We start from the raw sequence: 13,036 nt of genomic DNA, 5'->3' as shown, positions 1-13,036 counted from the left end.
GATTTAAAGACCTAGAAAGGTGATAGGGAGAGGAAGAACGACGCTTCTTAACACTTCGAGTGTATTTTAACACACATTTGAAAGATACGAGCGAAATTTTTCATCATCCAACTGTCGCAGAACGGCAGCGTTATTAGCCGACCCGTTCACTGAAGAATATATCTTCAGTTAACGGCTGACCATCGAAGGGCCTGGCCGCTTGAGTCTGGAATCGGCAGGAGAGATGAAGTGTGTATTTCTTGTATGAAATGTGAAAGCTAAAATCATTATACATCATATCATATCATCATACCTTATACATCATACATCATACATCGTACATCATACATCATCATACATAGTATCAAAGTTCGAAACCATAGTTTGGATGTCGGGTGTTCAGAAAGTGACGTCACCAATTCAAAATCAGCTAGCCGAATTCCTCAGTCGGGAAACAACCGCGCAGTAGAGTGGACGGATGAGAGTCGCGCTCCGCAAATTTCGAGTACCGGGTTCTCAACCTCCCGCATCCCGCGCTTCGGGTCCGCTACGTATTTCGAGTACCGGGTTCTCAACCTCCCGGATCCCGCGCTTCGGGTTCGCTACGCGGTGAAACTCGACTTCCAGGATAAGCGCTCCGTGGTTCCTGGTTCATGTTTACAATAAATTATTCCAATTCGTTTTTCGCGCAAGCCGAAATTCAGTAGCTGTCAGTACGCTAATAAAATTTCTCGACTTCCAGGATAAGCGCTCCGTGGTTCCTGGTTCATGTTTACAATAAATGATTTCAATTCGTTTTTCGCGCAACCCCAAATTCAGTAGCTGTCAGTCCGCTAATAAAATTTCTCGACTTCCAGGATAAGCGCTCCGTGGTTCCTGGTTCATGTTTACAATAAATTATTTCAATTCGTTTTTCGCGCAAGCCCATATTCAGTAGCTGTCAGTCCGCTAATAAAATTTCTCGACTTCCAGGATAAGCGCTCCGTGGTTCCTGGTTCATGTTTACAATAAATTATTTCAATTCGTTTTTCGCGCAACCCCAAATTCAGTAGCTGTCAGTCCGCTAATAAAATTTCTCGACTTCCAGGATAAGCGCTCCGTGGTTCCTGGTTCATGTTTACAATAAATTATTTCAATTCGTTTTTCGCGCAAGCCGAAATTCAGTAGCTGTCAGTACGCTAATAAAATTTCTCGACTTCCAGGATAAGCGCTCCGTGGTTCCTGGTTCATGTTTACAATGAATTATTTCAATTCGTTTTTCGCGCAAGCCGAAATTCAGTAGCTGTCAGTACGCTAATAAAATTTCTCGACTTCCAGGATAAGCGCTCCGTGGTTCCTGGTTCATGTTTACAATAAATTATTTGAATTCGTTTTTCGCGCAAGCCCATATTCAGTAGCTGTCAGTCCGCTAATGAAATTTCTCGACTTCCAGGATAAGCGCTCCGTGGTTCCTGGTTCATGTTTACAATAAATTATTTCAATTCGTTTTTCGCGCAACCCCAAATTCAGTAGCTGTCAGTCCGCTAATAAAATTTCTCGACTTCCAGGATAAGCGCTCCGTGGTTCCTGGTTCATGTTTACAATAAATTATTTCAATTCGTTTTTCGCGCAAGCCCATATTCAGTAGCTGTCAGTACGCTAATAAAATTTCTCGACTTCCAGGATAAGCGCTCCGTGGTTCCTGGTTCATGTTTACAATAAATTATTTCAATTCGTTTTTCGCGCAAGCCGAAATTCAGTAGCTGTCAGTACGCTAATAAAATTTCTCGACTTCCAGGATAAGCGCTCCGTGGTTCCTGGTTCATGTTTACAATGAATTATTTCAATTCGTTTTTCGCGCAAGCCGAAATTCAGTAGCTGTCAGTACGCTAATAAAATTTCTCGACTTCCAGGATAAGCGCTCCGTGGTTCCTGGTTCATGTTTACAATAAATTATTTGAATTCGTTTTTCGCGCAAGCCCATATTCAGTAGCTGTCAGTCCGCTAATGAAATTTCTCGACTTCCAGGATAAGCGCTCCGTGGTTCCTGGTTCATGTTTACAATAAATTATTTCAATTCGTTTTTTGCGCAAGCCCATATTCAGTAGCTGTCAGTCCGCAAACGAAATTTCTATAACTTTATAATCTTCTCATAATCTTTTTGGTAAAATATGTCGATAAAAAAATTATATCAAACCTTACACATTATTTTTGATTTGTTCTCACGCTGAAAATATTTATTAGTATTAGAGGTATAACTCGAGGTGGTTGGCGGTTTTCGTTGGAGGTAGTAAGGGGTGGTTGCGGGTAATCTCGGTGATTCAGGAGGAGGGGGACGAGGATTTTTGCTCGGTGAGTAAAACACTTTTATAATATTTCATGGCAATTGTAATTATATTTTATTTGAAATATTACAAACTTGTCACGTTTACAATAAATTATTTCAATTCATTTTTCGTGCAAGCACATATTCAGTAGCTATGAATAATCTTATACAATTTATTATATTATTAATTAATTATTTAATCAATTACTCAATTACATTAATCCTTACACAATATTTTCGATGTGTTCTTATACTGAAAATATTTATTACTATTCAAGGTATAACCTGAGGTGGTTGAAGGTGGTCGGAAGTGGACGAGAAGGAGGACGAGGAGGACGAGGATTTGTGCTGGGTGAGTAAAACACTTTTATAATATTTCATGGCAATTGTAATTATATTTCATCTGAAATATTACAAACTTGTCACGTTTACAATAAATTATTTCAATTCATTTTTCGTGCAAGCACATATTCAGTAGCTATGAATAATCTTATACAATTTATTATATTATTAATTAATTAATTAATATTCTTATAATATTCAATGGCAATTGTAATTATATTTCATCTGAAATATTACAAACTTGTCACGTTTACAATAAATTATTTCAATTCATTTTTCGTGCAAGCACATATTCAGTAGCTATGAATAATCTTATACAATTTATTATATTATTAATTAATTAATTATTATTCTTATAATATTTAATGGCAATTGTAATTATATTTCATCTGAAATATTACAAACTTGTCACGTTTACTATAAATTATTTCAATTCATTTTTCGTGCAAGCACATATTCAGTAGCTATGAATAATCTTATACAATTTATTATATTATTAATTAATTATTTAATCAATTACTCAATTACATTAATCCTTACACGATATTTTCGATGTGTTCTTATACTGAAAATATTTATTACTATTCAAGGTATAACCTGAGGTGGTTGAAGGTGGTCGGTGGTGGACGAGGAGGAAGACGAGGAGGACGAGGATTTGTGCTGGGTGAGTAAAACACTTTTATAATATTTGATGGCAATTGTAATTATATTTCATCTGAAATATTACAAACTTGTCACGTTTACAATAAATTATTTCAATTCATTTTTCGTGCAAGCACATATTCAGTAGCTATGAATAATCTTATACAATTTATTATATTATTAATTAATTAATTATTATTCTTATAATATTTGATGGCAATTGTAATTATATTTCATCTGAAATATTACAAACTTGTCACGTTTACAATAAATTATTTCAATTCATTTTTCGTGCAAGCACATATTCAGTAGCTATGAATAATCTTGTACAATTTATTATATTATTAATTAATTATTTAATCAATTACTCAATTATATTAATCCTTACACGATATTTTCGATGTGTTCTTATACTGAAAATATTTATTACTATTCAAGGTATAACCTGAGGTGGTTGAAGGTGGTCGGTGGTGGACGAGGAGGAAGACGAGGAGGACGAGGATTTGTGCTGGGTGAGTAAAACACTTTTATAATATTTGATGGCAATTGTAATTATATTTCATCTGAAATATTACAAACTTGTCACGTTTACAATAAATTATTTCAATTCATATTTCGTGCAAGCACATATTCAGTAGCTATGAATAATCTTGTACAATTTATTATATCATTAATTAATTAATTAATATTCTTATAATATTTGATGGCAATTGTAATTATATTTCGTCTGAAATATTACAAACTTGTCACGTTTACAATAAATTATTTCAATTCATATTTCGTGCAAGCACATATTCAGTAACTATGAATAATCTTGTACAATTTATTACATTATTAATTAATTGATTAATTACATTAATCCTTACACAATATTTTTGATGTGTTCCTATACTAAAAATATTCATTACTATTCCAGGTATTACCCGAGGTGGTCGGAGGTTGACGAGGAGGAGGACGAGCTGGACGAGGAGGAGGACCAGGTGGACGAGGAGGAGGCGGGGTGGGTGGTGGGAGAGGACTTCTCCTCTCCTCAGAGGAGGGGAGGGGGAGGGGCAGGGAAGGGGGTGGGGTGGGCGGTGGGGGGGAGGTGGCCGGGGGGGGGGGGGCGAGGAGGGGAGGGGCGGGGAGGGGCGGGGGGGAGGGAGGGAGGGAGGGCGGGTGGGCGGGAGGGAGGGCGGGAGGGAGGGAGAGAGTGGAGGACGGATGTCGATGCGAGCCCGTTAGAGTTCACAGAGCAGTACACCCCCCCCTCCCGCGCCCTCCCGCCCTCCCGCCCTCCCTCCCGCCGCCCTCTGCCCCTCCCGGCCCCTCCCCTCCCCTTCCCGTCCCTTCCCCCCGCCCACCTCACCCCCTTCCCTGCCCCTCCCCCTCCCCTCCTCTGAGGAGAGGAGAAGTCCTCTCCCACGACCCACCCCGCCTCCTCCTCGTCCACCTGGTCCTCCTCCTCGTCCAGCTCGTCCTCCTCCTCGTCTACCTCCGACCACCTCGGGTAATACCTGGAATAGTAATGAATATTTTTAGTATAGGAACACATCAAAAATATTGTGTAAGGATTAATGTAATTAATCAATTAATTAATAATGTAATAAATTGTACAAGATTATTCATAGCTACTGAATATGTGCTTGCACGAAAAATGAATTGAAATAATTTATTGTAAACGTGACAAGTTTGTAATATTTCAGATGAAATATAATTACAATTGCCATTAAATATTATAAGAATATTAATTAATTAATTAATAATATAATAAATTGTATAAGATTATTCATAGCTACTGAATGTGCTTGCACGAAAAATGAATTGCAATAATTTATTGTAAACGTGACAAGTTTGTAATATTTCAGATGAAATATAATTACAATTGCCATCAAATATTATAAGAATAATAATTAATTAATTAATAATATAATAAATTGTATAAGATTATTCATAGCTACTGAATATGTGCTTGCACGAAAAATGAATTGAAATAATTTATTGTAAACGTGACAAGTTTGTAATATTTCAGATGAAATATAATTACAATTGCCATCAAATATTATAAAAGTGTTTTACTCACCCAGCACAAATCCTCGTCCTCCTCGTCCTCCTTCTCATCCACCTCCGACCACCTTCAACCACCTCAGGTTATACCTTGAATAGTAATAAATATTTTCAGTATAAGAACACATCGAAAATATTGTGTAAGGATTAATGTAATTGAGTAATTGATTAAATAATTAATTAATAATATAATAAATTGTATAAGATTATTCATAGCTACTGAATATGTGCTTGCACGAAAAATGAATTGAAATAATTTATTGTAAACGTGACAAGTTTGTAATATTTCAGATAAAATATAATTACAATTGCCATGAAATATTATAAAAGTGTTTTACTCACCGAGCACAAATCCTCGTCCCCCTCCTCCTGAATCACTGAGATTACCCGCAACCACCCCTAACTACCTCCAACGAAAACCGCCAACCACCTCGAGTTATACCTCGAATACTAATAAATATTTTCAGCGTGAGAACAAATCAAAAATAATGTGTAAGGTTTGATATAATTTTTTTATCGACATATTTTACCAAAAAGATTATGAGAAGATTATAAAGTTATAGAAATTTCATTAGCGGACTGACAGCTACCGAATATGGGCTTGCGCGAAAAACGAATTCAAATAATTTATTGTAAACATGAACCAGGAACCACGGAGCGCTTATCCTGGAAGTCGAGAAATTTCATTAGCGGACTGACAGCTACTGAGGATGGGCTTGCGCAAAAAACGAATTGAAATAATTTATTGTAAACATGAACCAGGAACCACGGAGCGCTTATCCTGGAAGTCGAGAAATTTTATTAGCGTACTGACAGCTACTGAATTTCGGCTTGCGCGAAAAACGAATTGAAATAATTCATTGTAAACATGAACCAGGAACCACGGAGCGCTTATCCTGGAAGTCGAGAAATTTTATTAGCGTACTGACAGCTACTGAATTTCGGCTTGCGCGAAAAACGAATTGAAATAATTTATTGTAAACATGAACCAGGAACCACGGAGCGCTTATCCTGGAAGTCGAGAAATTTTATTAGCGGACTGACAGCTACTGAGTATGGGCTTGCGCAAAAAACGAATTGAAATAATTTATTGTAAACATGAACCAGGAACCACGGAGCGCTTATCCTGGAAGTCGAGAAATTTTATTAGCGGACTGACAGCTACTGAGGATGGGCTTGCGCAAAAAACGAATTGAAATAATTTATTGTAAACATGAACCAGGAACCACGGAGCGCTTATCCTGGAAGTCGAGAAATTTTATTAGCGGACTGACAGCTACTGAGGATGGGCTTGCGCAAAAAACGAATTGAAATAATTTATTGTAAACATGAACCAGGAACCACGGAGCGCTTATCCTGGAAGTCGAGAAATTTTATTAGCGTACTGACAGCTACTGAATTTCGGCTTGCGCGAAAAACGAATTGAAATAATTCATTGTAAACATGAACCAGGAACCACGGAGCGCTTATCCTGGAAGTCGAGAAATTTTATTAGCGGACTGACAGCTACTGAGGATGGGCTTGCGCAAAAAACGAATTGAAATAATTTATTGTAAACATGAACCAGGAACCACGGAGCGCTTATCCTGGAAGTCGAGAAATTTCATTAGCGGACTGACAGCTACTGAGGATGGGCTTGCGCAAAAAACGAATTGAAATAATTTATTGTAAACATGAACCAGGAACCACGGAGCGCTTATCCTGGAAGTCGAGAAATTTTATTAGCGTACTGACAGCTACTGAATTTCGGCTTGCGCGAAAAACGAATTGAAATAATTCATTGTAAACATGAACCAGGAACCACGGAGCGCTTATCCTGGAAGTCGAGAAATTTTATTAGCGTACTGACAGCTACTGAATTTCGGCTTGCGCGAAAAACGAATTGAAATAATTTATTGTAAACATGAACCAGGAACCACGGAGCGCTTATCCTGGAAGTCGAGAAATTTTATTAGCGGACTGACAGCTACTGAGTATGGGCTTGCGCAAAAAACGAATTGAAATAATTTATTGTAAACATGAACCAGGAACCACGGAGCGCTTATCCTGGAAGTCGAGAAATTTTATTAGCGGACTGACAGCTACTGAGGATGGGCTTGCGCAAAAAACGAATTGAAATAATTTATTGTAAACATGAACCAGGAACCACGGAGCGCTTATCCTGGAAGTCGAGAAATTTTATTAGCGGACTGACAGCTACTGAGGATGGGCTTGCGCAAAAAACGAATTGAAATAATTTATTGTAAACATGAACCAGGAACCACGGAGCGCTTATCCTGGAAGTCGAGAAATTTTATTAGCGTACTGACAGCTACTGAATTTCGGCTTGCGCGAAAAACGAATTGAAATAATTCATTGTAAACATGAACCAGGAACCACGGAGCGCTTATCCTGGAAGTCGAGAAATTTTATTAGCGTACTGACAGCTACTGAATTTCGGCTTGCGCGAAAAACGAATTGAAATAATTTATTGTAAACATGAACCAGGAACCACGGAGCGCTTATCCTGGAAGTCGAGAAATTTTATTAGCGTACTGACAGCTACTGAATTTCGGCTTGCGCGAAAAACGAATTGAAATAATTCATTGTAAACATGAACCAGGAACCACGGAGCGCTTATCCTGGAAGTCGAGAAATTTTATTAGCGTACTGACAGCTACTGAATTTCGGCTTGCGCGAAAAACGAATTGAAATAATTTATTGTAAACATGAACCAGGAACCACGGAGCGCTTATCCTGGAAGTCGAGAAATTTTGTTAGCGTACCGACAGCAACTGAATTTCGGCTTGCGCGAAAAACGAATTGAAATAATTTATTGTAAACATGAACCAGGAACCACGGAGCGCTTATCCTGGAAGTCGAGAAATTTTATTAGCGTACTGACAGCTACTGAATTTCGGCTTGCGCGAAAAACGAATTGAAATAATTTATTGTAAACATGAACCAGGAACCACGGAGCGCTTATCCTGGAAGTCGAGAAATTTTATTAGCGTACTGACAGCTACTGAATTTCGGCTTGCGCGAAAAACGAATTGAAATAATTCATTGTAAACATGAACCAGGAACCACGGAGCGCTTATCCTGGAAGTCGAGAAATTTTATTAGCGTACTGACAGCTACTGAATTTCGGCTTGCGCGAAAAACGAATTGAAATAATTTATTGTAAACATGAACCAGGAACCACGGAGCGCTTATCCTGGAAGTCGAGAAATTTTGTTAGCGTACCGACAGCAACTGAATTTCGGCTTGCGCGAAAAACGAATTGAAATAATTTATTGTAAACATGAACCAGGAACCACGGAGCGCTTATCCTGGAAGTCGAGAAATTTTATTAGCGTACTGACAGCTACTGAATTTCGGCTTGCGCGAAAAACGAATTGAAATAATTTATTGTAAACATGAACGAGGAGCCACGGAGCGCTTATCCTGGAAGTCGAGAAATTTTATTAGCGGACTGACAGCTACTGAATTTCGGCTTGCGCGAAAAACGAATTGAAATAATTTATTGTAAACATGAACGAGGAGCCATGGAGCGCTTATCCTGGAAGTCGAGTTTCACCGCGTAGCGGACCCGAAGCGCGGGATCCGGGAGGTTGAGAACCCGTTACTCGAAATACGTAGCGGACTCGAAGCGCGAGATCCGGGAGGTTGAGAACCCGGTACTTGAAATTTGCGGAGCGCGACTCTCATCCGTCCGCTCTACTGCGCGGTTGTTTCCCGACTGAGGAATTCGGCTAGCTGATTTTGAATTGGTGACGTCACTTTCTGAACATCCGACATCCAAACTTTGGTTTCGACCTTTAATACTATGTAAGATGATGTATGATGTATGATGTATGATGTACGATGATACATGATGTATAATGATTGCAGATCTCACATTACATACAAGGAATACGAACTTCATCTTTGCTGTCGATTCCAGACTCAAGCGACCAGGCCCTTCGATAGTCAGATGTTGACTAAAGATATATTCTTCAGTTAACGGGTCAACTGATAAGGCTGCCGTTCTGCAACAGTTGGATGATAAAAAATTTTGCTCGTTCTTCTCAAATGTGTGTTAAAATGTACTAGAAGTTTAAGAAGCTTCGTTCCTTCTCTCTGTATCACCTCTTCAGGTCTTCAAACCACTACACTGCGTTAAATACTGTCTCATATACGGAGCATCCATTTCATCTTGATCAAAATTAGCGCATCCGTGATGTATTACAGTTACTCTGAATTCTCTTTCATTGGAAAAGTTTTCAAAAAACAATTCCGATTCTTTACCTAATGTAGATACTTCACTGGCGACTAGCTAAAACAGCGTTTCGATTCTATGCCGACGAAAATTGAAGATCGAGAGAGCAAATGAAAAGTTGTGGGAATAACTATGAATAATAATGTTACTGAATATATCGAGCGCGTATTGAATAGTATCTCATTTAAAAATGAAAATTCTCCTATTTTCATATTTTAGCCGATTATTGTAGATAATCTTGTTTTTCTCCGGGAAAATTATAAAATTTATAGAATGCATCACGTAATAATCGTAAATGAAGAAAATTGAGTGACAGTACCGTCAGCAATCTTTTATCTCATTTGCGCTGCCGAGTTCATGGACAGCTCTGTCTCTGTCCTAGGGAATTTTCAGTACTGGCAGTCAATTTACGAACACGGCCCAACTGAAGAAAATATGGACGAGATCATCTTTCATCTTACGGCTATCAACGCTATTTGTTTTACCTCGTATCAGCGCGTGCAATTACTTCAACTTTCAATATTTCAAATTGAATTTCTGATTTGTTGAGAAAATCTCATATCTTTGGAGTACATCGCAGAGGGTCAAATTTAACATACTAATCGGCTGGTACTTTAAAACCACTGCCCAGTACACACGACTAAAGATCCAGCTGTAACATGGATTTTGAAAATTCTAAGTTGAACTTATACTGAAATAACTTCGAAATAGATTAATGCGAATTGATAGGTGTATTGACGCAGTCGTACGTCATTGCAGGGTATTAACATCATTGTAAAACACAGATTATGCTTCGAAGCTGATATGTTTAAAGTACGAAACATTTTGAATGAACGTATGAACAAATTACTAAACAGCCGAAACTCTGTAGAAACAATAAAGTAAAATTTATAACAATGAATTGCTTTTAAAATATACAGGGAATTCGATAAGGTTTATTTGACGTACATGCGGTATGTCGAGAGATAAACAGTTTTGTCCTTTCACCGCATAGAACGATATCGTAATCACGTACGTAACCACATTGCATATGCTTATTTATAACTAATTTCTGAGTTAAGAAAAATTGCAAGAGTTAATTTCAATACTTTCAACCTTGATACATACACTCCAGCCAACAGTTCCAATGATTAACATGGATTTCTAGAATCCTCCTACCGGCTCTCTGATTGCCAAATCTGGAGGTGTCGTGAAAGCGGACGATCTTCGAAAAGGCTCGTTGAGGTTTGCAATTTCCGATCGAGCTTTAAGCGTTCCGTTATCAAGTTGCGATTTGTAATAGGACTGGACTGTTGCACCGCCGTAGAGGGGATACTTGGTGTGTTTCTGAACCAAGAAAATCGCATGAAAAATTATATTTACTATAATCATTATCAATATACCTGCATTACGTATAGGTACTGATCTATTAAATTTGTGAATTTTCCGTCTTCTAATAAGCACCAAAAATTTTGTTATATTTTATAAGATTTTTCAGAATCTCTTCAGATTTCAGAAAAAGGGTTTTTTTTCGAGATTTTACATCATAACTCAGATTCGCTGGGTCGAAAAATTCTGAAAAAATTACCGAATGAGTTTTTTGTCATGTACTTTCATACGAAAAATTATTAAAAAAATCTGAGACCTCGCCGTAGAATCTTGATCGTTTTGGTATGGAATGCCTCATATGTATAGATCAGTGTGTAATAAGTATAACTCCAGAAGAATTAGATTGAAGCTGGTAAGGAATAGTTAAACGAAATATAATTGTTTTGCAGCTTCAAAATAACTTCGATGCAGTTCACCTGCAAAATACCGAATTTCTTGATACTGTGTCGGTTTACTGAATTTCAGATAATCCTAAATTGAAATTTGCGATATAACAGTTTTACAATTTTCTTAAAAACGCATTTTTATACAATACCCTTACCAACTTCAATCTCATACTTGGGATTTTTCTGGCAATCCCGATTACCTACCCTGTTGTCGTACTCGATTCTATCCATAAAGGGAGTGAATTTTGAGTCGCAGAAACTCTCCACGTATTCAGAGGGACTGACAGGCTCAGGCGGCGGCTCGGCGATCATAGCATCGATCGCTTCTCCAAAAACTCGATTACTGATAAAATTTTTCACCAGTTCGCGTCTTCGGCCTATATAAAGATTTGTGAGATTACGAAAAAATCAGAAAACATATCGATTCTAAAATTATATTATGCGACGTCAAATTAACGTAGATCTATTGCTTAAATAATTTTCTCCGGAGTAACCCACCGAAAATGTCCTGAATTTGACTTGAAAATTCATGCCGTCTTTATGACGTCAAGAGAACATGAACATACCACAACGCAGGACATCGTTTTGACGCTGGTTGATAATATGCCTCAATTTGATCAACGTGTTCTTTTGATGCTTTTTGTACAATATTATTGCAGTCAAAACAATATCAAGAGAAAGGCAAATTATTCAACTAATTGGCATCATTTTTACCTCAGCAATGTTAGTTATACGAATAGTTTACGTTGATTTAAATGACATGCGTGTTCGCTTTTCCGTTGCTAATTCTATTTAAGGGGTGCCCTAGTTGATCTCGAAGTTGACGTATATATATCTAAATATCGAAGTCCACGTATTTAAAAAAAAGAGCTTAATAGCCTCATTCTATACGCAATTCTGAACAAAAACACTCCAACACATTTTCATTTGCGCAAAAATAAAGAAATAGCATGCATTCTACGAATTTACAATTGCGATTTCGTAGAATCCATGCTACTTCTTTATTTCTGCGTCGGATGAAAATGCATCGAAGTGTTTTTGTTTGAAATTGTGTATGGAATGGTTCTGTTAAGCCCCGTTTCGCGTTTGATATACGTGGACTTCGATATTTGAAAATATATATGACAACGTCGAAATCGACCTTAAACTGTCTTGAACTGTCTTACGAATGGAAAATAGCAACTTGAAGTGTTACCCAATGTTCGCGAAAGGTTGGGCAACGGGGCCTGATACGAATCATTCGTCACAGTCTGCCAGCGGTGCTGATCCTCGCAGCGACTTTCCGGTCGCATCTCAGCAACGCCATCCTGCTTTGAGGAACAAGTTTCATCGCATTCTTCCATTGTCCTCGATCCCTCCATCGCACATGCCGTCAAAGTCCGACGAGATACATTTGAGAGAAAAACACCGCGAATCTGTACCGAAGAAACACTAACATGACTAACAAAGCATTGTCTCCATAGCGACGCTCGACGCAATTCCACGCGACTTTTTAATTGAAAGTGTAGGAAGAAGCATATTCGATTGGGCAGCATTTAAAAAATGACAAATTCAACGTTTTTATGTATGCTTTATTTTTGAAACTTGCGGAAAGACATAATGGACACCACTCAAATATGTCGTTTCAGCTTCCTCGTTTCCAAAAGTTGGCTTATATTTCTCACGATCTTCGGATTATAAACACTGTTTAGGCACTGCTAGACAATTCAAAATATGTACTTCAATGCT

The 13,036-nt window shown here is 38.0% G+C and overlaps 1 protein-coding gene across 2 annotated transcripts; it reads right to left on the bottom strand.

Annotated features, from left to right (window-relative positions):
- Window positions 1-9,242: 9,242 nt before the first annotated feature.
- Window positions 9,243-12,843, bottom strand: LOC124301102 (uncharacterized). Of its 2 annotated transcripts, XM_046755796.1 has the most exons (4): window positions 12,504-12,843; window positions 11,513-11,685; window positions 10,650-10,880; window positions 9,243-9,324 (listed from the first exon to the last, which is right to left on the bottom strand). In XM_046755796.1, the coding sequence occupies exons 1-3, from the start codon at window positions 12,841-12,843 to the stop codon at window positions 10,698-10,700; spliced, it is 696 nt and encodes a 231-aa protein (XP_046611752.1). In that variant the 3' UTR covers window positions 9,243-9,324; window positions 10,650-10,697. The 2 variants fall into 2 exon arrangements, with proteins under 2 accessions (XP_046611752.1, XP_046611751.1); XM_046755795.1 differs by lacking the exon at window positions 9,243-9,324 and having other exon boundaries at window positions 10,215-10,880.
- Between the last annotated feature and the right edge of the window lie 193 nt (window positions 12,844-13,036).

Source organism: Neodiprion virginianus, chromosome 3, assembly GCF_021901495.1.
Source record: "Neodiprion virginianus isolate iyNeoVirg1 chromosome 3, iyNeoVirg1.1, whole genome shotgun sequence".
Taxonomy (NCBI): Eukaryota; Metazoa; Arthropoda; class Insecta; order Hymenoptera; family Diprionidae; genus Neodiprion; species Neodiprion virginianus.
Note: the sequence above shows the minus strand (reverse complement) of the source record. Positions and strands in the feature narration are given on the sequence as shown.

Bases quoted from the DNA above. Each gene is read 5' to 3' on its own strand.
- LOC124301102 (XM_046755796.1), bottom strand. From the start codon at position 12,843: ATGCTGCCCAATCGAATATGCTTCTTCCTACACTTTCAATTAAAAAGT. The intron at 11,686-12,503 runs GTAACACTTCAA...ATCTTTATATAG, and splicing joins CAACCTTTCGCGAACATTGG to GCCGAAGACGCGAACTGGTG. The intron at 10,881-11,512 runs GTAGGTAATCGG...TTCTTGGTTCAG, and splicing joins GAATCGAGTACGACAACAGG to AAACACACCAAGTATCCCCT.